At 36.2% G+C, this 27,069-nt stretch overlaps 1 protein-coding gene across 1 annotated transcript in view; it reads right to left on the reverse strand.

Annotated features, from left to right (window-relative positions):
- The window catches only part of LOC142841991 (ubiquitin carboxyl-terminal hydrolase 9Y-like), a 156,643-nt gene that overhangs the window by 19,733 nt on the left and 109,841 nt on the right, over positions 1-27,069 (reverse strand). Inside the window, exons 29-32 of the mRNA XM_075958972.1 lie at positions 25,718-25,940; positions 22,762-22,982; positions 18,302-18,489; positions 9,762-9,935 (exon numbers count right to left, since the gene is read on the reverse strand). Of these exons, the coding sequence (XP_075815087.1) occupies positions 9,762-9,935; positions 18,302-18,489; positions 22,762-22,982; positions 25,718-25,940 (806 nt within the window). The remainder of the gene's footprint in view (positions 1-9,761; positions 9,936-18,301; positions 18,490-22,761; positions 22,983-25,717; positions 25,941-27,069) is intronic.

Below are 27,069 nucleotides of genomic sequence, written 5' to 3' on the forward strand. Positions count from 1 at the left end.
CCCAGAAAGCCTACAAACTCATGGAAACTGAACAGTCAACTTCTGAACCATACCTGGATCAAGAAGAAATAAAGAAAGAAATTACTGTCTTCCTTGAATTCAATGAAAATAAACAAACAACATACTCGAACTTATGGGACACTATGAAAGCAGTCCTAAGAGGAAAGTTCATAGCACTAAGTGCCCACTTAAAGAAAACAGAGAAAGCACATATTGGAGACTTAACAGCCCACCTGAAAGCTTTAGAAAAAAAAAAAAGCAGACTCACCTAGGAGGAGTAGAAGACTGGAAATAATCAAACTGAGGGCTGAAATCAACAAAATAGAAACACAGAAAACAATCCAAAGAATCAATGAAACAAAAAGCTGGTTCCTAGAAAAAAAATCAACAAAACTGTTGAACCCCTATCCAATCTAATCAAACGGCAGAGAGAGAATATGCAAATTAATAAGTTCAGAAAAGAAAAGGGAGACATAACCACAGACACAGAGGAAATTCAAAGAATCGTTAGATCTTACTACAAAAGCTTTTATGCCACAAAACTGGAAAATGTAAAAGAAATGGACACGTTTTTAGATAAATACCATATACCAAAGCTAAATAGAGCTGTTAGTCGCGAAGAATTAGAAGCTGTCATCAAAAACCTCCCTACCAAAAAAGCCCAGGACCAGATGGTTTCAATGCAGAATTCTACCAGAACATCCAAGAAGACGTAATACCTATATTACTTAATATATTTCACAATATAGAAACAGAAGGGTCATTACCTAATTCCTTTTATGAAGCTACAGTCACTCTGATACCAAAACCACACAAAGACTCAACCAAGAAAGGGAATTACAGGCAAATCTCACTCATGAACATCGACGCAAAAATCCTCAACAAAATACTGGCAAACCGTATCCAAGAACACATTAGAAACATTATCCATTAAGATCAAGTAGGCTTCATCCCAGAGATGCAGGGCTGGTTCAACACATGAAAATCTATCAATGTAATCCAGCATATAAATAAACTGAAAGAAAAAAATCATATGATCATTTCATTAGATGCTGAAAAAGCTTTTGACAAAATTCAACATCCCTTTATGATAAAAGTCTTGGAGAGATTAGGGATACAAGGGTCATACCTAAATATAATAAAAGCTATTTACAGCAAACCGACAGCTAACATCAAACTAAACGGAGAGAAACTTAAAACCATCCAACTAAAATCAGGAACACGACAAGGATGTCCACTCTCTCCATATCTCTTCAATATAGTGCTTGAAGTTTTAGCATTAGCAATAAGACAACATAATGGCATCAAGTGGATTCGAATTGGAAAGGAAGAAGTTAAACTTTCATTATTTGCAGATGATATGATAGTGTACATAATCGACCCCCAAAACTCCACCAAAGAACTCTTACAGCTGATAAACACCTTTAGTAATGTGGCAGGATACAAGATCAACTCCAAAAAATCAGTCGCCCTCTTATACACAAAGGATATGGAAGCAGAGAGGGAAATCAGAGAAGCATCACCTTTCACGATAGCCACAAATAGCATAAAAAATCTTGGGGTAACTCTAACCAAGGAAGAGAAAGATCTATTTGACAAGAACTTTAAGGCATTGAAGAAAGAAATTGAAGAGGATACCAAAAAGTGGAAAGATCTCCCTAGCTCTTGGATTGGGAGGATCAACATAGTAAAAATGGCAATTCTACCAAAGGCAATTTATAGATTCAATGCAATCCCCATCAAGGTCCCATCAAAATTCTTCACAGATCTGGAGAGGACAATAATCAACTTTATATGGAAAAACAAAAAACTCAGGATAGCCAAAACAATCTTATATAATAAAGGAACTTCTGGAGGCATTACCATCCCTGACTTCAAACTCTACTACAGAGCTACAGTATTGAAAACAGCTTGGTATTGGTATAAACACAGAGAAGTCGACCAATCGAATCGCATAGAAGACCCGGATTTTAACCCACAAACCTATGAACACCTCATTTTCGATAAAGGAGCCAAAAGTATACAATGGAAGAAAGAAAGCATCTTCAACAAATCCAGGTGCTGGCACAAGTGGATGTCAACCTGTAGAAGAATGAAAATTGACCCATATCTATCTCCATGCACAAAACTCATGTCCAAACGGATCAAAGACCTCAATATCATTCCAAGCACACTGAACCTGATAGAAGAGAAAGTGGGAGGTACCCTACAACAGATGGGCACAAGCGATCGCTTCCTATATATAACCCCGGCAGCACAGACAGTAAGGGCAACATTGAATAAATGGGACCTACTAAAACTGACAAGCTTCTGTAAAGCAAAGGACACTGTCACTAAGACAAAAACGCAACCCACTGACTGGGAGAAGATCTTCACCTACCCGCAACAGACAAAGGTCTGATCTCCAAAATATATAGAGAACTCAACAAACTAGACTTTAAAATGCTAATTAACCCAATTAAAAAATGGGGCACTGAACTGAACAGAGAATTCTCAGCAGAGGAAGTTCAAATGGCCAAAAGACACTTAAGGTCATGCTCAACCTCCTTAGCGATCAGGGAAATGCAAATCAAAACAACTCTGAGATATCATCTTACACCTGTCAGATTGGCTAAAATCAAAAATACCAATGATAGCCTCTGCTGGAGACGTTGTGGAGGAAGGGGTTCCCTCATCCATTGCTGGTGGGAATGCAATCTTGTGCAACCACTTTGGAAAGCTGTGTGACGGTTTCTCAGGAAATTCGGGATCAACCTGCCCCTGGACCCAGCAATACCTCTCTTGGGAATATACCCAAGAGATGCCCGATCATATGACAAGGGCATTTGTTCAACTATGTTCATAGCAGCATTATTTTTAATAGCCAGAACCTGGAAACACCCTAGATGTCCTTCAATGGAAGAATGGATGGAGAAAGTGTGAAATATATACACATTAGAGTACTACTCAGCGGTAAAAAACAATGACTTCTCAAATTTTGCATGCAAATGGATGGAAATAGAAAATACTATCCTGAGTGAGGTAACCCAGACCCAAAAAGATGAACATGGGATGTATTCACTCATAAGGGGTTTCTAGCCTTAAATAAAGGTCAGTGAGTCTATAATTGGATATCCTAAAGAAGCTAAATAAGAAGGTGAACCCAAAGAAAAACATATAGCTATCATCCTGGGTAGGGGAAGTAGACAAGATTGCCAGGCAAAAAAATCGGGATCTTAAGGGTGGGGTGGGAGGGGGGTAAGGTGAGATGGGGAGAGTAAAGTGAGAAGGGTAGGAGGGGGGCCTTGGGGAAACAGGATGATTGGGATAAAGGAAGGTTGGATAGGGGAGCAGGGAAGCACATATCTTAATTAAGGGAGCCATCTTAGGGTTGGGAAGAGACTTGGACCTAGAGGGGCTTCCAGGTGCCCAAGGCGAGGTCCCCAGTTAGTTCCTGGGGCAGCTGGGGATAGGGAACCTGAAATGATCCTATCCTATAGCCGTACTGATGAATATTTTGCATATCACCATAGAACCGTCATCTGGCGATGGATGGAGATAGAGACAGAGACCCACACTGGAGCACTGGACTGAGCTCCCAAGGTCCCAATGAGGAGCAGAAGGAGTGGGGGCATGGGGAGAGGATGGGGGAGGAGTGGGAGGCAGGGAGGAGGCGGAAATTTTTTTTCTCAATAAAAAAAAAAGAAGCTGTCATCAAAAACCTCCCAGCCAAAAAAGCGCCCAGGACTGGATGTGTTTAGTGTAGAATTATACCAGAAAATCCATGAGTTAATACCTATACTTTTTAATGTGTTACACACAATAAATACAGAAGGGTCATTGCCGAACTTTTTTTTTTGAGGCTACAGTTACCACAGTTACAGTTACCATACAAAGACTCAACCAAGAAAGAGAATTACAGACCAATCTCACTCATGCAAAAATTCCCAATAAAATACTGGCAAACTCAATCCAAGAACACATCAAAAAAATCATCCATCATGATCAACCAGGCTTCACCACAAAGATGAAGGGCAGGTTCAACATATGAAAATCTATCAGTGTACTCCATCAAATAAATAAATTCAAAGAAAAAAAACCCGTAAGATCATTAGATGCTGAAAAAGCTTTTGACAAAATTCAGCACCTCTTCATGATAAAGGTCTTGGAGAGGTTAGGGATACAAGGATCATATCTAAATATAATAAAAGCAACATACAGCAAGCCAACAGCTAACATCATATTAAATGGAGAGAAACTCAAAAACATTCTACTAAAATCAGGAACACGACAAGGCTGTCCACTTTCTCCATATCTCTTCAATACAGTACTTGAAGTTCTAGCAATAGCAATAAGACAATGCAAGAGATCAAGATGATTTAAATTGGAAAGGAAGAAGTCAAACTTTCATTATTTGCAGACAATATAATAGTGTACATAAGTGACCTCCAAAACTCTGTACCAGAGAACTCCTACAGCTGATAAATATCTTCAGTGATGTGACAGCATACAAGATTAACTAAAAAAAAATTATCCCTCTATATCCAAAGGATAAAGAAGCTGAGAGGGAAATTAGAGAAACATTACCTTTGACAATAGTCACAAATCACATAAAGTATCTTGGGGTAACTCTAACCAAGGAAGTGAATGACCTATTTGACAAAAACTTTAAGTCTTTGAAGAAGGAAACTGAAGAAGATACCAGAAAATGGAAAGATCTCCCATGCTCTTGCATAAGGATCAACATAGTAAAAAAATGGCAATTCTACCAAAAGCAATCTAAAGATTCAATGAAATCTCCATCAAAATCCCAACACAATTCTTCACAGATCTTGAGAGGATAATAATCAACTTTATATGAAAAAACAAAGAACCCAGAATAGCCAAAACAATCCTATACAATAAAGGAAATCCCAGAAGGATTACTATGTTTGACATCAAGCTCTATTACAGAGCTACAGTAATGAAAACAGCTTGGTAGTCACATAAAAACAGAGATGTTGACCAATGGAATCTAAATGAAGACCCGGCTATTAGCCCACAAACCTATGAACCTCTGACTTTTGACAAACAAGCTAAAAGTATACAATGGAAAAAAGAAAGCATCTTCAACAAATGGTGCTGGTATAACTGGATGTCACCCTACAGAAGAATGAAAATAGATCCATATCTCTCACCATGCACAAAACTCAAGTCCAAATGGATTAATATTAATCTGAACACACTGAACCTGACAGAAGAGAAAGTGGGAAGTAGTCTACAACACATGAGCACAGGAGACCACTTTCTAAGTATAACCTCAGTAGCACAGACAATAAGAGCAACAGTGAATAAATGGGACCTCTTGAAACTGAGAAGCTTCTTTAAATCAAATGACACAGTTAAGACAAAAAGGCAACCTATTGAATGGCAGGAGATCTTCACCAAATTCACACCAGACAAAGGTCTGATCTCCAAAACATATAAAGAACTCAAGAAATTAAACATTAAAATTCTAAGTAACCCAATTAAAAATGGTGTACTGAACTAAACAGAGATTTCTCTACAGAAAAGTTTCAAATGGTCAAAAGATACTTAAGGATATGTTCATCTTCCTTAGATGTCAGGGAAATGCAAATCAAAACAACTTTGAGATACCATCTTACACCTGTCAGAATGGCTAAAATGAAAACACTAATGATAGCTTAGGCTGGAGAGGAAGGGCAACTCTCATCCACTGCTGGTGGGAATGCAAACTTGTGCAATCACTTTGGAAATCAGTGTGGCAGTTTCTCAGAAAATCTGGAATCAACCTACCTCAGGAACCAGTAATACCACTCTTGGGAATATACCAAAAAGATGCTCAATCATACTACAAAAGCATTCGTTTGACTATGTTCATAAAAGCATTATTTGTAGTAGCCAGAACCTGGAGACAACCTAGATACTCCTCAACGAAAGAATGGATAAAGATATTGTGACACATCTATACATTAGAGTACTACTCAGTGGTAAAAAACAATGACATCTTGAATTTTGCACGCAAAAGGATGGAATTTGAAAACACTATCCTGAGTTAGATAAAAGACCCAAATACATGAATATTGTATGTACTCACACATCAGTGGATACTAGCCATAAACAAAGGACTTTGAGCCTATAGTTCATGATCCTAGAGAAGCTAAGTAATACGGTGAAGCCAAAGAAAATATATATATATATATATATATAGATTCACCTGAAAATTGGAAGCAGACAAGATCGCCTGACAAAATTTGGGGTATGGAGGTGGGGGGGGGAGTAGAAGAAAGGGGGAAGAGGGGAGAAGAGGAGAGCTTGAGGGAATGGAGATGGAGGAAGGACAGATATGAGAACAAGGAAAGAGATATCTTGATTGAGGAAGCTATTTTGGGGTTAGCAAGAAATCTGGCTCTAGAAATATTCCCAGGAATCCACAAGGATGACTCCACCTAAGACTCTAAGCAATAGAGGAGAGGGTGCCTGAACTGGCCTTGCCCTGTAGTCAGACTGATGATTATCTTAAATATCACCATAGAACATTTATCCAGTAACTGATGGAATCGAGACAGAGACCCACATCGGAGCACTGGACTGAGCTCCCAAGGTCCAGTTTAAGAGTGGAAGTGGGGGAGAGTATGAACAAGGAAATCAAGACCATGACAGCTTCACCCACTGAGACAATGTACCTGAGCTAGTGGGAGTTCACAACCCCAACTGGACTGCGAATGAATGAGCATGGAACGAACTAGTCCCTCTGAATGTAGTTGACAGCTGGAGCAGACTGAGGGTCCAATGACAATGGCACTGGAATTTGTCTCTACTGCATGTACTGACTTTTTGGGATTTTATTCTCTTTGGATGTATACCTTGCTCAACCTGGATGTAGCGGGGAGGGCCTTGGACTTTCCACAGGGCAGGGTGCCTTACCCTCTCTTAAGATTGGAGGGTGTGGGAAAGAAAATCTGTGGAGTGAGTAGGAGGGGAGTGGGAATTTCGATTGGTATTTTTTAAGTAATAAAATAAAATAATAATAATAATAAAATTTACAGGCAATTGTATCAGCTAAAAAAAATCTTCAATGAGGCAAGGTAATGAAGACTCAAATGATAATCACAACATCTTTTTTCTTAAGTGTGGATGTATCTTTTTAAGCCTTTGATATCTATGCTAATCATAGTGGTTAGATACCTAGAAGGGGACTAGGTAGGATTAGAGGGTCTCCCAAGTAGGAGAAATAGGACATGAACTTATATCATAAAATTATGGTGGTACACAATAGTGCAATTCTGATTGGATATAAGACCCACTCGTGAGACAGAACCCAATGCTGACACTTCCCAGGTGTCTAAGAAACAAACTAAAAAGGCAACAGACAGGGGAAAAGCCCATATTCTGAAAAAGGAGTGTAGCAATAAAGTAACTCTTAATTAAATTCTATTATACTTATAGAGAGATGCCTAACCAAGTGCAACTAGACAGATATTGGAGTCAGATTTGATAGATGACTTGAATGCACTGAATTCCGGACTCAATAGGACTGATGTACATATGAACTGACCAAAACTATGGCAGAACATAGAAGAGCTACACAGCCTCTGACAAACTGACAGAGGGAAAGTGGGCACGAGGTCACAACACTGATTGATCAAGAAGCTCTCTGTTCTAGGGATCACTTGTGTTGGGGACAGACTGGAGGTGTGGATGGATGCCATGGCCCAGGACACCATCACAGCAGAGGCCTTCTCTACTTAGCTGGCTAGGTAGCCTTGCTCATGTAGTTTAGGGAACTAGAGCTTGGTTCAAGTTCTGGTGGCTGCTGAGGAGTCTGAGCTGGAACACAAATTGACAGCCTTCATTCAGCCACCAAAAATGCAATGTCCCTCCGTAATTCGTGAACTTTCTTGAGAGTTTGTTCTGGACCAGGCATTTGCATAGCACCTCGTCACCCAAGCCCCCCTTGTCCAAATCCACTAAAATGGCTTTATCTAAAAAAAAAAAGGAGAAAAAGAAAAATAATAAAAGCTCACTGTAACTTCTTTGAAAGAAAAATAGCTTTCTCCAATTGAGTCTCATTAACTTAACTTTAGAATAGGTCCCCAGCCCCAAGCATAGTGTAGCCCATTAACACAAACAGAACTGAATAGCATTTCTGTAGATGTTTTTCTCTAATGGATGCTGAGTTTATGTACTTTTTGTCTTACTGATGTCCTATTGGAGTTTTTTTTTTTTTTGGTATGTGTTTCTTTTTTTAAGCAGAGAAAAAGGCTGGGGATGATCTAGGAAAAACTGTGATAGGAATATAGTTCACGAAAATAACTTAATAAAAAAAGAAAATAATCCTCAAACAAAACATTTATCTGGGCACGTATTTGTGGTCCTATCTGACCTTCCTAAATAAACATTAATATGGTGATTTTCACTTATGATTCATATTCTATCCATTCTCTTTGAAGCTGAAAACTTAAGACTATTCTTAATGAAGAATTTACTCTGTATTAAAATGTTATAAAATGATAGTCATTTTATACATCTATATTAAGACACATTGTTTTCATAAGAGAAATAAAAGACCTAGGTAATTGTAGACTTGCAGAAAATATCATCTCCTGATGTAACCCAGAAAAATCATAATGCATGAAAAGGAAGCAAAATATCAAGAAAACGAGAAGCAATATGATAAAGAACCATTTTCTATAATTAATTGAACTTCCGGTTTAACTTTTCATGACGGTGAGGCACATCAGCTCCTGGCACACCAAGCTACTCCCAAGGGTAATGGGCATTGAAGAGGCTACTTATGGAGTTGGTTAGCCATTTGGGTAAAAAACTACTCTTGGCTGGACTGCTTAACTGGACATGCAGGACCCACAGAGAAATGACTGCTGAACTTGCCTAAAGGTGAGACGATTCTTCGGAGTTCCTGCTACATGAAAGAGTCTGCAGAACACAGAAGAAGTGACTGACAAACTGCCAATCCAGGCAGACCTATCTTTGAAATTTCCTGCTTTACAGAAAAGTCTGCCAGATATTATGGGCCTGTAGGTTGAAGATGGATGCGCCAATGGTACAGAAGAACTTTGGATTATTGTCCAGGCAGTGAGATGTCTCTGTCAATTCTAGAATTTTGCAAGTTGCTTACACTGCACTTCCTGTTTACTTAGGTAATATTGTATCTTTCTGGAGTCTTTGATGGAGTTGAGGAATAAATGGTTATAGTTACATTTTTTCCTTAGATATTATAAAAGATAAAGTAGATATAAATATTGTAACTATTATTTTTTGCTTGATACCTGCTTTGTTATATGTAATTTTACTATGCTAAATTTAAAGCTTTCCTTTTTATTTACACAGAAAAGGGGAAATGATGTAGGAGGTCCTTCTGCCTTGCTTAATGAATAAAGAAAACTGGCTTGGCCTGACAGTGTAGAATAGAGGTAGGTGGGGAAACCTACACTGAATGCTGGGAGAAAGAAGGGCAGAGAGGCCATGGAGCCGCAGCATGCCGAAACTTTGCTGGTAAGCCACTGCCATGTGGTGACATACAGATTAATAGAGATGGGTTAAATTAAGATGTAAGAGTTAGCAAATAAGAAGACAGAGCTAGTGGGACAAGCAGTGGTTTAAATAATGTAGTTTCTGTGTGATTATTTTGGGTTAAAGCTAGCCAGGCAGCTGGGAATGAACAAGCGGCCCCTCCTCCAACAACTAGTAAAGGTTTTATTGACACTTCTGCAAAAACAAAAAGAAAAAAAACAACAACAACAAAAAATATTGGCACTTACTTATGTGGGCATCCTTGGCAAATCTTCTGATCAGCAAAGGATCCTCCAAGGACATTACTTATCATGGCTGGATGTCCTAAAGCTTTAAAAGCTTCATCTAAACTATCCACCAAAGAATTAAAAAACTCTAATGCATCATGTTGTTCACGAAGATTAATAGGTTCACCCCAAAGCCTGTTAACAAATACATAGGTTAATCAATACAAGAAAGTACCAGATGCATTTAATTTCTGTAAAACAAATAAAAATAACAATGTAAGCTGAAAGAAATAATTAAAAACAAAATATAAGCCGAAACTCTATACCTATAGAAGAGACAAAAGAAACCAAGTGCATACTGCACTTAAGTAGTCATGATACTGCATTCAACCAATTACAACAGAAATTGGGTATAAGGCTAGAGAGATGGCCTAGGAGCTGACATGTGCTGTTCTACCAAAGCTAATGAGTTATAACCAAAGAAGGTTTTTTTTTCCTGTAGCAGATGGGAACTAACAAAGATCCACATGTGGAGAATATGCAGAGATTAAAGAGACACTGGAATACACGGTTCCAAATGGGATATCTTCATCAAATCCCCTCCCTCAGGTCTCATAGAATTCAGGAGAGGGGATATAAAGATTCTAAGAGCTTCTCTGATGATAGCTGAGTAAAACACTGATCTGTGAGAACATCAAAATGTCATTAGTGGTTATTTTACTACTACATCAGTTAGAACAGTAGGATTTAGTTTTCACCTTGGCCTATAACTTACACGGTCTTAAGTTCTTAGCCACCAGACCTATCTCCTATGGTGGGCCTTATAGAGGATATGAATGTCACAAAGGAAACAATGTTCAAGACATAACATAAACATTACTGATGCACATATGAACTCACAGAGAGGGACTCAAGTCAGATCAGTCCCAGGGCTCATGAGGGAAAGTGGACATGATCCCTTAACCCAGAACCAATCTCCAACTGAAAACTGCTTGTAAAGGAAAAAAATATCCCCTATGTGGAGTATACAAACCACACTTAAGGGAGACTCCATGCCCAGCAGCAGACAGCCAACAGAAAACAATTCAATAGAATTTAAAAAATAACTTTTCCCCCTTTTAATTTGCCTATTTGATTTTTAAAGAGAAGGAGGAGGCATGGACTTGGATGGATAGGTAATATCTGGAAGAAGGGAAACCATGATCAGAATATGTATGAAAAACTATTTCCACATATATTTTTTCCTGTCTGTTCTCTGAGACTCAATCTCTGAGACTCATCCCTAGACCTTCAACAAAACACCAACTACAGACTGTCCCCCCGCCACCCACATATTCATTGCTGAGAGGAATGCATGCAAGCTAGTACAAACCCTTTGGATGTCAGTGTGGCGATTTCTCAGAAAATTAGGAAACAATCTTCCTCAAGACCTAGTAACACCACTTTTGGGTATATATCCAAAGGATGCTCAATCGTGCCACAAGAACATGTGCCTAACTATGTTCATAGCAGATTTGTTTGTCATAGCCAGAACCTGGGAACAATCGGAATGCCACTCAACTGAAGAATGGATAAGGAAAATGTGGCACAGTTACACAATGGGGTACTACATAGCAGAAAAAAATAACAACATCTTGAATTTTGCAGGAAAATGGATGGAGCTAGAAAACATTATTTTGAGTGAGGTAATTCAGACACAGAAAGACAATTATTACATGTACTCACTCATAGGTGGTTTTTAAACATAAAACAGAGAAAGCCAGCCTACAAACTACAACCCAGAGAACTTATACAACAATGAGGTACTAAGAGAGACTTACATATATCTAATCTACATGGGAAGTAGAAAGTAAAAAAAGACAAGATCTCCTGAGTAAATTGGAGAATGGGGACCTTGGGGGAGGGCTGAAGATGGAGGGGAGCAGAGAAAAATGTAGAGCTCAATAAATATAAATAAAAAAATTTAATTACTAGAATAGAATTAAAATGAATATATAGCATACCTAAACTTATGGGATATATGAAACTGGTTCTAAGAAAATTCAAAATAAAAAACTTGAAAGATCTAGAAACTTAGAAACACACCTGAAAGTTCTAGAACAAAAATAACCAAGCATACCAAAGAATAGACAGCAAAAAATAATTAATCTGAGGGTTGAAATCAGTAAAATTTAAACAGAAAATACAAAGAATCAACTGAATAAAGAACTGGTTCTTTGAGAAAAATCAGGAAAATATATAAACGCTTACAGAAAAATATCCAAATTTACAAAATTAGAGATGGAAAGGGAGACATAACAACAGATACTGAAGAAATCCAGAAAATTTTAAGGACATACATTTAAAAACATGTACTCCACCAAATTGAAAATTTTAAAAGAAACATTAATTTTCTAGATAGACACTACTTACTAAATTTAAATCAAGATCAGATGAACAATGTAAAGAGACCTAAAACCTCTAAGCAAATAGAGCCATCAAGAAAATTCACCCTCCCCCTGAAGCCCCAGGGACCAAATGTTTTAGTGTAGAATTTCAACAGACTACATGGGTCTGCACAACATCTTGTGTGTGTACATTATACAGCTGTTTCTTTGAGACAGGGTTTCTCTGTATAATAGTTCTGGCTGTTCTGGAACTTGCTTTGTAGATCAGGCTGGCCTCAATCTTGCAGAGATCTGACTGCCACTGTGTCCTGAGGGCTGGAACTACAGGTGCGTGCCACCATGCCCATCTTTTAGCTTAATATTTTTATGAGACTTCTGACTATGAGAATGAGTGGGTATCTGACTATTTTGCCCACTCTTGGAGCCTTTTTTCTTTTGCTGAGTTATGTCAAACTTTGATACAATAGTATTTACTTCATCTTATGTTTTATTTTTGCAATGTGGGGTTATTATGTCTTAAAAGTCTGTTCTTTTCTAATAAGAGACAGAAAGGAGGTAGGTCCAGAGGTTAGAATCCATGACTACCATGGAGGAAGAATGGCAATGGAAGACAGGCACGGTGTTGAAACCCCAGAGTTTATATCTTAAACCATGAGATAGAGAGAGCTAATCGGGAACGGTATGAGCTTTTTAAAATTTTATGTTTCATTTTTTTGGGGGGTCAAAATCCAACAAGCTTAATAGCACACATTAATTTCTGAGTCTCCCATTGTATTTATTATTGGTTCTTTCCAAATTTTCACTGTTGGAATGTCTTACTAACTTTGAAAGAAGTCTGAAAAATGGATAACATGAGTATTTAAGCTTTTAAAAAAGCTTTTCCTGAGATTTCTTTTTTCTTTTTCCCCTCAAATTAAATGGAAGTATGCCAATATATAGATACACAAACAAAAGTACTGGCTGCTTTGGCAGAGGTTCAATATGAGGAATTACTTGATATCTCAACAAAAACCTTTAACTCCAATCCCAGGGAATCAACCCTTTGTAGGCTTCTGTTGGCAATGCAGGCATGTGGTTCATAAACATATATTAAGGCAAACCACTCATTTACATAATATAAATAAAGGGGAGGGAGAAAAGGGCATATCTACCTTTTCATATACTTATGAAAAAACCTTGTGGAAGTCTGTTATCAGTCTTTTACAGTGACCAGAAATCAAATGCTTTAAGAAATATATAAACAGAGATAACTAGATTATTTAAAGAATACATTTGATTTAATATACATGTTTATCTTTAAAGTCACTAATCAAGCTTATGAACAAATTCTGTACACTTCTAAGATTGCTTATCGTAGGTACTACACCTTCAGTGGATTATGGTGAAATATACTTTTAACCCCAGCACTTGGAAATCATGGAAAGAAAGATCATTCTTGAGTTCTAGGACAACATAACCCTATATCAAAAGACAAAACCACAATACCCGGCACAAGAAGCCCTCTTTTGAGTTATCGGCTAGAGCTGCCCAAAAGACTCTTCCAAGCATACAACATACTGCTACTGCCTTTGGTTATTTCCATAAATAGTAACTAAGTCTCTACTGCTGTAGACTCCATGCACCTCAAAAACAGGACCCAGTGCTGTAACTGACCTGAATGATCTCTCTTTGAGGACCAGCTTTTATGAGCCAAAAAGCCCAAAAAGCTTACAAAATCCTACACAAAGATAATGATGGCTATGAACAACATTAAGGAGAAATATGACATGGTAACCCTATGGTGCAGTAGTGTTACACAACTTGGTGGTAATAAAAAACTCTCCTAATTGTACTTAAGACCAGAAGAGAGAAACCATGTCCAGTGCTGGAAATATAGCTTATTCAGTGCTAATCAAATCACGGTTATAAGAGAATCTAAAATCTCTAGTTTAGCACATAATACTTAGCAACAACCTATAATCATTTGTGTTTATACTCACAAAAAATGTAGTCTTCACTCCTCATCAAGAAAATTTCTCTTTTCAACAGAGATCCCTACGTAATGGTAGAAGCAAAAACCCATCCTGAGTGAGTTAACCCAGACCCAGGAAGATGATCATGGTAGTACTCACTCATAAGGGATACTAACTGTAAAGTAATGAGCCTATATATCGTTCCCAGAGAAGCTAAGAGACAAGGTGAACCCTAAGAGAAACATATATAGATTCCCTTGGAAAAGGGAAATAGACACAATCTCCTGAGAAAATTGGAAGAATAGGGGTGGGAGGAGAAGGAAAGGCAAAACAGGAGGAATGGAGAAGGGGAGGGGAGAACTCAAGGAAATGGGATAATCAAGATGGGGGAAGGACAGAGAAGGAGAGCAAGAAAGGAGGTATCTTGATTTAGGGAGCCACTATGGGGCTAGCAAGAAACCTGGCACTAGAGAAATTCCTAGGATCCACAAGAATGACCCTAATCAATGGTGGAAAGGTGAATGAACTGGCTTTGCCCTGTAGCCAGATTGATGACTATCTTAAATGTCACCATAGAACCTTCATTCATCAACTGACGGAAGCATAGGCAGAGCACCACAGTGCAGCACTGCTCTGAGCTCCAAAATTCCAGTTGAAGAGTAGTAGGAGGAGTAAGAATATGAGCAAAGAGGTCAAGACCATGATGGGGATACCCACTGAAACAGTGTACCTGACTTAATACGAGCTCACCAACTCTGGCCAGATAGGGAAGGAACTAGCATAGGACTAAACTAGACCCTCTGAATGTGGGTGATAGTTGAATGACTGAGACAGACTGCCAGGCTACTGGCATTAGGATTTCTCTCTATTTTATGTATTGACTAGGATACCTTGCTCAACCTAGATATAACAGGGAGGGCTTTGCTCCTTCCTCAGAGCAATGTGTTTACCCTCTTTGAGGAGCAGATGGGGGTGGAATGGGGGTAGGGTGGAAGGATGGGAGGAGGAGAGGGAAAGAGAACTGGGATTGGTATGTGAAATGAAAAAAGATAGTGTTGTTTTTCTTTTTAATTAAAAAAGAAAACCAAAAGCATTCAAAGTATAGAATTGTGAAGTCCAGTCCCATGGGATACATGATGTGGCATTCCCCTTCTATATGCTGTGATTATGTCTTTTATTACTATTGGCTAATAAAGAAGCTGCTTTGGCATACGGCAGGGCAGAATACAGCAGAAATGGTTCAGGGAGCACCGCAGAAAAAAGTTACTACCTTTTGCAACGAATTTTCAAGAACCAAAAGATCAGAAAGTTTGATAAGAGAATTTTCCTCCTAGTAATATCAGAAACCACATCCATGAAGTCTTATCAATGGGAATGTCAAAATATGAACTGAACGAAGACACCAATTAACATGTCAAACTAGAGAGCCCATAAGGTCTCAAGTCTACACAAAGCAGCAAAAAGCAACTAAGGATTGCTCTCAGGTATGAGAAATAGTCTCAGAGAAGAACACATCTATTGTTGACTACCAAATGGCAAATTTTGAAAACAAACATCGGCAGTAACATAGAAAATGTGGTCACGAATTTCAAAGGTGGGAGAGGTATAGGGGCGTTGAAAGGAAGGAAAGTAAAGGGGAAAATGCTTTAATTTATATTAAAATCCAAAACAATAAAAGAGGAACCTGATGCCTTTGCAGAAGATCTGGGTTTGGATGCTAGCAACAACATGGTGGTTTATAACCACCTGTAACATTCAGTTCTGAGGAACTGATTCTATCTTCTGGCCTACATAGGCCCCAGCACACATGGGAGGCAAAACACTAATATACATAAAATCAAAATAAAATCTTTAAAAATAATACTATTATAATATTTTTATCATTTGAATTTTATGATACAAAAGCACACTAAAACGTATTGTATGTCTAGAATATGAATAGTATGAATGGATAGTTATGGCACTGCTAGTATCAATATCATAAAAAGGTATGTGGGAGGCCACAAATATATTTTACTCAATTAAAAATATCTTATATTTTAATACATTTTAATACATATTATTATAAAAGGCAATCCATAGTTTTAGAGAAATATATATGTTTTGTTTTCTTCCTCAATTGTAATATGTACAATTATTCAGTGGGATACTACGGTTATCATGCAAATAATACATAACTTAGTGGTAGAGTACTTTTGGAGAAAACCTGAAAATTGTAGTAATATGGAAGAACAAAACTAGAAATATTGCCTAGAAAAGCAAACCTTTTGGCACATCTGGGAATAAAATAGCAAAAAGAAATAGCAGAAACGGGTAAGAACAAAGCATAGCTTACCCTACACAATCAACCAATGTGGTATTACATATAAATACCATTATGATCTACAACAGCATGATGTGGGTGGGAAGTCTTTTAAATATGTTGCTTTTATTGGTTATTAAAGGTGTTTGGCCAGTGGCTTGGCAGAATAGAGCTACACGGAAAAACTAAACTGAATGCTAGGAGAAAGAAAGAGAGTCAAAGAGATGCCATGCAGCTGCCACCCGGGACAGATGCGCTGGAACCCTGAAGGTAAGCCACAGCCACATGGCAGATACATGGGTTGTAATAAAAATGGGCTAATTTAAGATGTAAGAATTACCCAGAAATATGATTAAGCTATTGGCCAAACACTATTACAAATAATATAGGTTCTGAATGATTGATTATTTTGTGTTCTGGGCAGCCGGGAACAAATGAGCGACGACTGACTACAGTAGCGGTTCATCTGAATGGAATTAAATTTATACTGAAACACACAAATTGAGTCATTGTACTATAAATATCCAACTGTAAAGGAAAAATAAAATGACACATTAAAAGAAATTGTAGTAAGTAGAAAAGAAATAAGTGGTCACAAGTTAGAAGAGCCCTGTTTCAAATAATCTTTAAATGAGCAGTGAAGTGCCTGGATAAAAGAACTTTACATTCTTGTTGTTCTGGCTAGTTTTGTGGTCAGCTTGACCCAAGCTGGTTTATTTTAGAAGAGGAACTTCAACTGAGAAAAAGATCCTACGAGACTAGCCTATGGAGCATTTTCTTTAATTGATGACTGACTCTATATATTTGGTGCCACCTCTGGGATGGCCGCATCGGTATATGAGGAACGCATGAAGAGCAAGACATATTTCAGATTCTTGCATTCATGTTACTGCCCAGACTCCTCAGCACTGGAATATGATCGAGAGTTATAAGAAACAAAGTTTTCCTCCTCAAATTGTTTATGGTGTTTTATCAAAGCAATAGAAACCCTAATTAAGATACTTCTTAAATATTAGAGCTCTTTTCCTAAAAAGGAAAAAGAAATGTAATGTAACTTACACATAAAAAGTGAGGGAACTAATGTCAAAATTAAAAACACTTCAAAAAAAGGGCAAAGAACAAATCCTAAACTCAGAAAATATTAAAAAATGAAAAACAGCACCTGTATGTAATGAACCCGAAAGTATGCTTCTTAAAACTCATACGGAAAAAAAATAAACAAAATAATGAGTAGTGAAATGTTTACTGATAGTAAAACATGGATGATAATCATGCTTATTTAAAAAGGAAAATTTGACCAGGCGGTGGTGGTGCTCGCCTTTAATTCCAGAACGTGGAAGGCAGAGGTAGGCAGATCTCTCCGAGTTCAATGCCAGTTTGGTTTGCAGAGCTGGTTCAAGGACAGGCTCCAAAGCTACACAGAGAAACTGTCTCAGTAAACCAAAAATAAAAATTTGAAAACTTGGCATGGTTGCAGTATTGAATGTTAGTGTGCGCCAGACAAATTCTTGTCTAAAAAGTAAACAAACCAAAGACAAACAAGAAAACACACCAAAAAGGAAATTCTCATCCATAATCTTACAAACACAGAGACTGATGATGAAATAAGCTTGATATTTGCTTTAGTTGAAAAGTATTGGTTTCAAATAACTATAAATTAGTATGTCATTTTATGAATTAGAAAATAAAAGCAAGATAAAACAAAAATACAAGAGTTCTATATTTTGAAGAATAGGGATTATTTGTTATCTCAATTTTTATACTTACTATTCGTGACAATAGAATAAGAAAAAAAACAGAGTAAAAAGGACATCTGGAAAGCTACCATTATTTAAACATTACAACAAATATCCCAATCTTTATCTTTAAAAGCATAAATAAATTATATAAAAACATAAATAAAATTCACACATAATTTACCTGAATTGTTGCCAGAATCCTCTGGGCACATAGTATTGTAGTTGAGAAGAAGCTAAATGTCCAAAGATTATCTGAAGGTGTTTTAAAACACCAATGTTGTACTCTTTTCTATCTTCTACTTTACTTAATGTGGGTTTGTCTTCAAACTGAAGAGGATATCCAAATATATCTCTGGGATCAACATGACTCTAGGGATTAGCAAAAACACAAAATAATAATGAGCTAACCTACATTTTCAAATACAACAAAATAAGTTTAAATAGAAACTACGTAGGGAATACATTAGTGGTGTCTTAACATTACACTGAATTTCCTGTTTGTAAAACACATTTCAATTTATACGATTATTTATTTCCAGGTGGGCTGTTATGAACCATTTTAGATGTAATAAAATACAATTGGGGAAATGGTATAGTGGGTAAGATAACTTGATGTTACCAGTACAAGGTGAATATAGCTGGATATGCCTTGTAATCCCAGCACTAGGAGGCAGAGAAAGGTAGACCAGACCATGACAACTCTCTTGTTATTTTAAATAGCAGAACTAATAAAATTTCTACTTAGTGAAAAATCCTGACTCAAGGGAGCAACGTAAAGTGAGGTAGAGGAAGAAACTTTTCATCATCTGGCTTCTGCATGTGCATGCATAGCAATCCACCCCACCAGAACACACAGAGTTACTAAAAAAGTAATAACATTGATTAACAGTCTAAATTTTAGTCAATTAGACTAGAAAGGAAACAAATGAACACGTGCAGATTATAAAATTTATAGTATTCAGTATCATTTTAAGGAAGCAATACTTTATCTGTGCTTTATATTTCTATGACATGAGAACTACTAACACCTAATATTAGAATATTTAAGAGGAACCCACCACAATTGTTCTAAATGATATAGTCCCTTTGTAGTTATGTGGGCAGAATTCAGTGGTTATACAACTTAGCTGTTTATTGGAAAACTAAGCATCTTTTTATATGCTTTGTCCTGCACCTAAAGTTCATAATATAAAGGAGTATTCATAATCTTGGTAGAGACGAAAGCACACAAGCAGGCAATATATGGTAGTACAGACAACATGAAACACAACATAACAAATCACAAAAGTGAAACATTTAATTTCAATTTTTATATATTGTTTGTATCATTTACTTGTAGTTAGCATAATTAGATATCTTTATCAGCACTGAATCAACAATCTACAAGTAGCATGATCTACTAGAATCTCGAAGTTCAAATGGCCATGTATAACCCAAATCCAAAAGAGAAAACATACACAGGTCTCATATATTAGGTACAATAACCATGCTTTCTTCTGCATAAGACACAGGTTTGGTTCTTAGTACCCAAAGGGCGGATAGTAATAGTCTATCACTGAAGTTCAGAGAATCTAATACACTCTTCTCGTTTTTGCAGGCACTGTGGTACATTCCTGTGGCATGCACGCACACACGCGCGTGCACATACACACACACACACAGAGTATATGTATGTACACACACATACATGCAGGAAAAACTCAAATACACAAAATAAAAGTTTAATAGAACCAAAATCAAAACAAAAACCAAGACACAAAACAAAAACCTATCCTAAAATCATGTGACAGAGCATCCATTTGGAAACATAAATGGACTCAGATAGAAAAAAAAATTTGAGTAGAAAGAACAAGGCTAGAGATTGTCAATTCCAGATTTTAAGATTTATTACCTAGCTACAGAAATAAAAACAAATGGTACTGGCATAAAACAGATACGATGGCATTTAAGCAAGGAAGAGTCAAATGAATATACATAACTCCATCAATTTAATCTCTGACAAAGATGTAAAAACACACAGTGAAGAAAAAAAGTGCTTAAAAATCGGGATGTCCCCATGAAGAATCATAAAATCAGGCCTGTAAACCTATCATCCTGCACAAAAATAACTCCACATGGACCTAATTTTACCTTGAAACCTGTTAACACTGAACAAAAACACTGGTAATACCTTACATATATAGATAAAGAAATGATTTGATTTCCTGCTTATGATTTTCCAAGAATTAAGGCCAATAATTGACAAGTGGGACTTCATAAAATGAAAAAAAGCTTCTACACAGCTAAAAAAAACAACAAGACAACAAGAAAAAATGGTAAAAAAGGAACCCACAGAATGGGAAACTTTGCCAGCTGTACATATGATACAGAATATCCAAATATATACAGACATCCCTCAAAAAAGTCAAGGAAACAAATGATACAGATATGGGCTATGCATATGAGTAGAATCCCAAAAGACATAAAAATGGGTAAGAAGTATCTAAAAACAGACAAACCAAGCAACTGACAAACAAAAAAATTACAACCATTCACTAGTCTTAGGAATTATGGAAATATGGAATCCTAACAATGTTGAAACTTCATCTGACATCAGTCAGAATGGCAAAAAAATCAACAAAATGATCAAAAATTAAAGATGAACAAGATGTAGAAAAGGGGGCATATTCCTTTATTGTTGGCAGGCTTACAAATTGGTCCAGCCACTCTGGAAATCAGTATGGAGAAACCTCAAAAAGTTAAAAATAAATTTAACATGCAATCCAGTTTTCTGTGCCAAATGCCCAAAGAACAATACCCTGATCCATTAATTTCTACCCTACTGATGATAGCCAGAAAATGGAAACAACATTTAACCAACAAATAGCTAATTAAAATATGACATATCTACTATAAAATACTATTCAGCTGTACGAAAACCTAAAATGTAATCAGCAGATAGACATCATATTGATTGACTTAACCTAGACTCAAAAAGACAAAGGCTACATACACATTCTCTCAACTGGGGTTCCTTGCTGCAAATTGTCAGATGTGAGTAAGTTACTGCGAGTAATGCAGAAACCAGAAAAAGTAAAAGCTGTAAGAATCTTTATTTTTAATAAGTGTGTGTATAGTTTATGTTAAGTTATGCTTAATTTGACCTGGCAATGCTCTTCACAAGAGCTATATTACTAGCAAAATCCCAGAAAGATTCATGAGACAATCCCTTTTGAGTTGTCCAGGATGCTCAACAGACTCTCAAAAACAATTTGGGCAACTGCTGTTTCCCTTGGTTGTCTCCCAGAGTTTGGGTGTATGTCTTTATTGCATAAGAAAACATATGGAGGGTCCAACCTGGATTGGGCCTGGAAGCCTAATTGATAAGTACACTAGTTTTCATAGAAAGGAAGGGAAACAATCAAATCGAGCTGTTTTGACTATGAACCACAACAAAAACCAGTGTGACTAGACACCCGTAAAGGTGAAATATCAGCACTGACATAGCTCTCCACTTGGACTTAACCAATTAACAGGAGGGAAATCATGCCTGGTACTGGAAACCCAGCCTAACTACTTGGTGCTAATTAGATCATGGATCTTAATAAAGAATTTACTACTGACACATTAATAAGCCAGTGTATCTCAAAATTGGGTTCTAAATATTTTTCCTTATACCTTCATCAAAGAAAGGTGGTGGTGGGAGAAAACAGGAAATGATAATTATATTTTAATAAAAGCGTAAACAGAATCATGCTAGTTATAAATATTTTTATTATAACTTAACTTCTGTCCACTTTTGCTTCATTTGAGTACATTCAGTGGGTACTGTGTAATATTTCATTTGTATTTTAATAAAGTTTAGAGAGTAAAATAGCTGCACTGATCATGCTTATACACCAGGCAGTGGTGACACACACCTTCTATCCCAGTAGTCAAACTAGTTGCCATAGAAACCGGGTAGCAGTGGTACACACCTTTAATCCCAGCACTAGAGAGAAAAACAAAATGAAAGGAGATAGCTCTCACAGTATTCTGAGGATTCTCGAGGCAGGATTGCCATTTAAGACTGAGGTAAAGGTAAGAGCCAGTTGGCTGGTTGTTCTGCTTTTCTGACCTTCAGGTTGAACCCCAATTTCTGTTTCTGCGTTTTTAATAATCATGCAGCAAGGTACTGATTATCTGCTAATGTTTGTTAATGTTATCGGTGAATTACATAGTATTGCTGAAGAAACAGCTCTGTTCCATCAAAAGGAACTAAGATTTGATTAAAACACTAAGGGAACGCTATGAAAAAGGATAGTTTATAAAAAAAAATAGCAGGAAAGCTTTACAATAGATTGGGTACACAGTAAGGATAATTGCCGAAAATAGCTAAAAAACTAATTATACTTAAGACATCACAGAAAACAGGAATACATCAACTGTATTTGTTTGAGGGAAGAACATAAATAAAACAAGTAAAATTTTCTATTGTACTTTCCAATCTGTAGTATATAATGGGGTACTATAATACCCTAGACATACCAAGTCAGACATTATTCTACCACCAGCATCAAAGACAGTAGAGGATACTATTAAAAGTATAACAACCTGAGAGAGAACTGGGAATACCTGGTTTTAGGATTTGGAAAAATAATACAGAAACTGACTGAAACTTACCTTACTGTCCTGCTTTTCATCCTTGAATGTATCATCATTTATATTACTCCCTATGTTTTCAATTGAAAGAATGCTATTCCTGATAAGAGGAATCATGTATAGTTGCTGGATCACTGAGTTCATATAACAAGTAGCACCAGCATTTTTGAGTCCCACAAATCCTTTGGGTGGGCGCGGTCCAACAGGTGGTAGATATTCCCACTCAGTAAGTGCTTCACAAGCTGAGAGAAGAAAATAAAATGTTTACAGCAAGAAAGTGATGCTTCTAATTTACAGCTCTTTTAGGCTAAGAAATTACTATTAGGAACTTTTTATTTTAAAGCACAAGATTTGGAATACTAAACTTTTCCTTTAGCAATGAGTCAAACTGATTTCATATTTTACTGACATTACTTCTATATTTCTTAGAAATATTAGTATAAGATAGGATTGCATATTATTTAATATTTTAATAATTTAGTGTTATATAATAAATTTATACTGCATAACACTAATTAGGACTATATACTAAATTTCTGTAATTTAGTAAGACAATAATTTAAAGAATAAACATTAAAAATAGTTTGTACTTTTAAAAATTAGTATGCTCACAGAATGGTTTTGGTGCACACCTTTAATCCCAGCACTCGGGATGCAGAGGCAGGTGGATCTTTGTGAATTTGAGGCCCGCCTACTCTACAAATTTAGTTCCAAAATAGCCTCAAAAGCTACAAAGAAACTCCGTCTCAAAATACCAAACAAAAACAGACCAAACAAACCAAACCGAAACCAAACAAAACACACCCCAAACAAACCTTAGTATGGTCAATTTAGTATGAACAGAACTATACAGAAACAGTCCAAACGTCTTAGTTTTAAATATAAAATCACTTAACTTCAAGCCACAGTTCTACTCATTAAAAAAAAAAAGGTTCTTCCACATAAATATTTACTGTTCCTCATAATAAAGTGAAAAATTTATTTTGCTCTCTGGAGTAGTGGCCCTCAACATTCCCAATGCTGATACCCTTTATTTAGTTCAGTGGTAACTGCCTCAACTATTTCATTGCTGTGTCATAATGTGATTTTGCTATGCTTGTGAATTTTAAGTGTCTGTGTTTTCTGGAAGTTTTATGAAACCTCTGGAAAAGGAGCATTTGATCCATAATGGGGTCCTGACCCACAGGTTGAGAACCACTGGTTTAGATCTAGCTTTATAACAAGGGAAGTAGATAGTAAAACTGAAATTACTGTGAGAACTATTATTTTATATGTCCTATACTAAGCAAAAATCCAAAAGCAATTTAAAAATCATCAAAAATCTGTAAATTACAAAAATTAAAATATATTAAATTGAAATTCATACCATTAATAGTTATAATCAGACCTCTAGCTGAGCTTATGCACACCTTTAATTTCAATACCTGGGCAGAGGCATATTGAGCTCTAGGAGTTCAAGGTCAACATGGCCTATTAGTAAGTACCAGGCCTACTTAGACCCTGTCTCAAGAAAAACACCAACAAAACCAAACCAACAAGAATCAGACATCAAGATGCTGATAAATATATTAACTATAAAATAAAGTTGAGAATATTGCATTTACTACATCTCTACTTATATGGGGCGGGAAAAATCAACCTAAGCAGATATAATGTATACGTGTGTGTGTGTGTGTGTGTGTGTGTGTGTGTGTGTGGCTATCTGTATGTATACATCTAGTATATGTACAACTTGCATATCCCCATTACTAAAACAGGAATATGGAATACATGGGAAGTTAACAGTTTTTGTATGCATTTTGGTATCTTTGAAAACTAGCAATGCAAAAGCATTTTCTGTGCAGCAATGGTTTTACCCATAAAGATTTGTTTCTTGTACTTGTTTAATAAAATGCTGATTGGCCAGTAGCAAGACAGGAAACATAGGTGGTGTGACCAGGCTGAAAATAGAGGTGGGACAATGAGAACAGGAGAATTCTGGGAAGATGAAAAGTCAGTCTGCAGTTGTCAACAGACACAGAGCAAGTAAATGAGAATGCCTCACTGAAAAAAGTACCAAGGTGTATGGCTAACACAGAAAAGAATTATGGGTTACTGTACAATGTAAGAATTAGTTATTACAAAGCCTGAGCTAATTTGCCAATCAGTTTATAATTAATGTAGACCTCTGTGTGTTTTATGGGACTGAACAGCTGTGGGACCAGGAAGGACAGAAACCTCTGTCAACAAGTATCAGAGGAAAAAACAAATTCTGACAAATAAGTTTTTCATTACAAGTTCATTATAAGTTGACCACAACAAAGAATTTCAGCATTTATTTAATAATATAAGAACAAAAGGTATAAGATACTATAACAGAATTTCAGGTCTTAAATTTCTGTTAAATAATGTTACAAATTTAATAAAATATCATGCTTTTCTACTAAAATGAGTTCATGTTTTCATTATAATTAAAATTATCTAGCCCCATGCTCCATTCCACATGATTCAAAACAGACAGCTTGCTATACTGCCGAGTGGCCTCCTTTAACTTCCTGTGGATAGCACTGTGGCTGGCCTCAAATTCATCCTTTTCCTCCACTCTTCCCAGTCTTAGGATTATTGGTATGCAGCTCTAAGTTTAGCCTGACTTTCCTTTTAAGTTTAAAACTCTTATAAAATCTGCAGAGTCACTTCATGGAACTCTGAGGGCATGGAAAGCATAATAAGTCACCTAAATATTCTCTTTGAACCTTAAAAATAAGCCTATTCTCAGAACTCAAGAAACATTAAAAGACCTCCATAGTAGGGTATGAAATTCTTTCCAATATCTTGTGTAAAAATATTTATATCTGTGGCATTTATTGTTAAACTTTATTATTAAATTACATACAACACTTGAGATATTTTCAATAATGTAATTTTTCTGTTTGCAGACATTTTAATTTTAAACACTGCAATACTAAGAAACAATAAAAAATCTTTACATTTTACTTACTTGTTCTTGTTGTGCTTAAATAATACATTTCAGTCAAACAATTTACTATCTGATTAAGATTCCTTACACAGCCAAAAGCCAAGGCTACGAGTAGTTCCAACCCAGCATTAACTGTAGTTGGTGAACCACAGACTGGAACAGCTTGCTTGGCTGGCAGTTCTCCACTACTGATATATTGGAGGTAAGCTTTAGATGCAGGAAAGATGAAATCATCAATTAGTTCCTAAGGAGTTAAAAAAAGACATTGTCCATTATATTATATTTTATATTTATTACATTATAAATATATTTTTAGAAAAACAAATCTCTTCTAAGAAATTACTTTTGTAATTTGACATTTAACTACTTAACTCAAAAAGCAGTTTCAGAAATCCTAACAAAACATTAATAAAACAAAGTAATTAATGAATACCAATTTTCTAGACAAAACAAGTGACGAATCACATACTAACTTTAAGTTCATTTTAAATATCAACAAAATACATCCCAGTTATACAAAGCAAAAAAAAAGATCACCAAAACCCAAAAAAACAAAACAAGTATTTTAAGAAATTCTCACTGTCAACACAATCCTGGCAAGAATTCAGATGTAGCAAACAGCAAATCTTATACAGCTGCTTAGTGATCCTATATTCTATCTGTATTCTTTTGTATAATTATGTTTATTAACAGTTATGAGCACCCTTTTTATTATCATCTCTTGCAGCAAAGGTCTTGGGAAAGAACAAACCAAGAGTCACTGAAAACTGTGTGTGATAAAATCCATGACATCACTAACCCTGTTTCCCATATGTCCCCAGAAGATAGTCATTAAATGAAAAAAAAAAAATCACAGCACATTTTTGGAAAAGGAGAACACAGAGGCACCCAAATGATAATGATGGTCCATTTGGGGGTTGAACAAGAAAGTTTGGAGTAAATACACTGTATACAGGAATGAAACTATCGAAGAATAAAAGATTTAAAAAAACTGCAAAGTAATTCAAAACTTTAAAAATTAAGGATTTTATTAAGATAAAGTTTTTAAAAAGATAGGCTTTTTACAAGAATTTTTTAAAGAGAAAAAGAGAAGGAGAGATGAAAAGAGGAAGAGGGGGAGAAGAGAAGGGGAGTGGAAGGGAAAGAGAAATAACAAACATGGGTGGACAGAAAGCAGGGAAATAATCAAAATATGCAAAACGATTTTAATAAGAGAAAAATAATAAAAGCTGGCTTAAACTTCAGCTTAACAAAAAATATTATTTTCAAAGATATAGCCTATTAATGAGTTTTATCAAAAACATGGTAACATATGAAATGTTTCAACAGTTTGCTTTTTCTTCCTTTGGATAAAGAACTCACTTGTGTATCCT

The sequence above is a fragment of the Microtus pennsylvanicus genome, chromosome Y (assembly GCF_037038515.1).
Source record: "Microtus pennsylvanicus isolate mMicPen1 chromosome Y, mMicPen1.hap1, whole genome shotgun sequence".
Classification (NCBI taxonomy): domain Eukaryota; kingdom Metazoa; phylum Chordata; class Mammalia; order Rodentia; family Cricetidae; genus Microtus; species Microtus pennsylvanicus.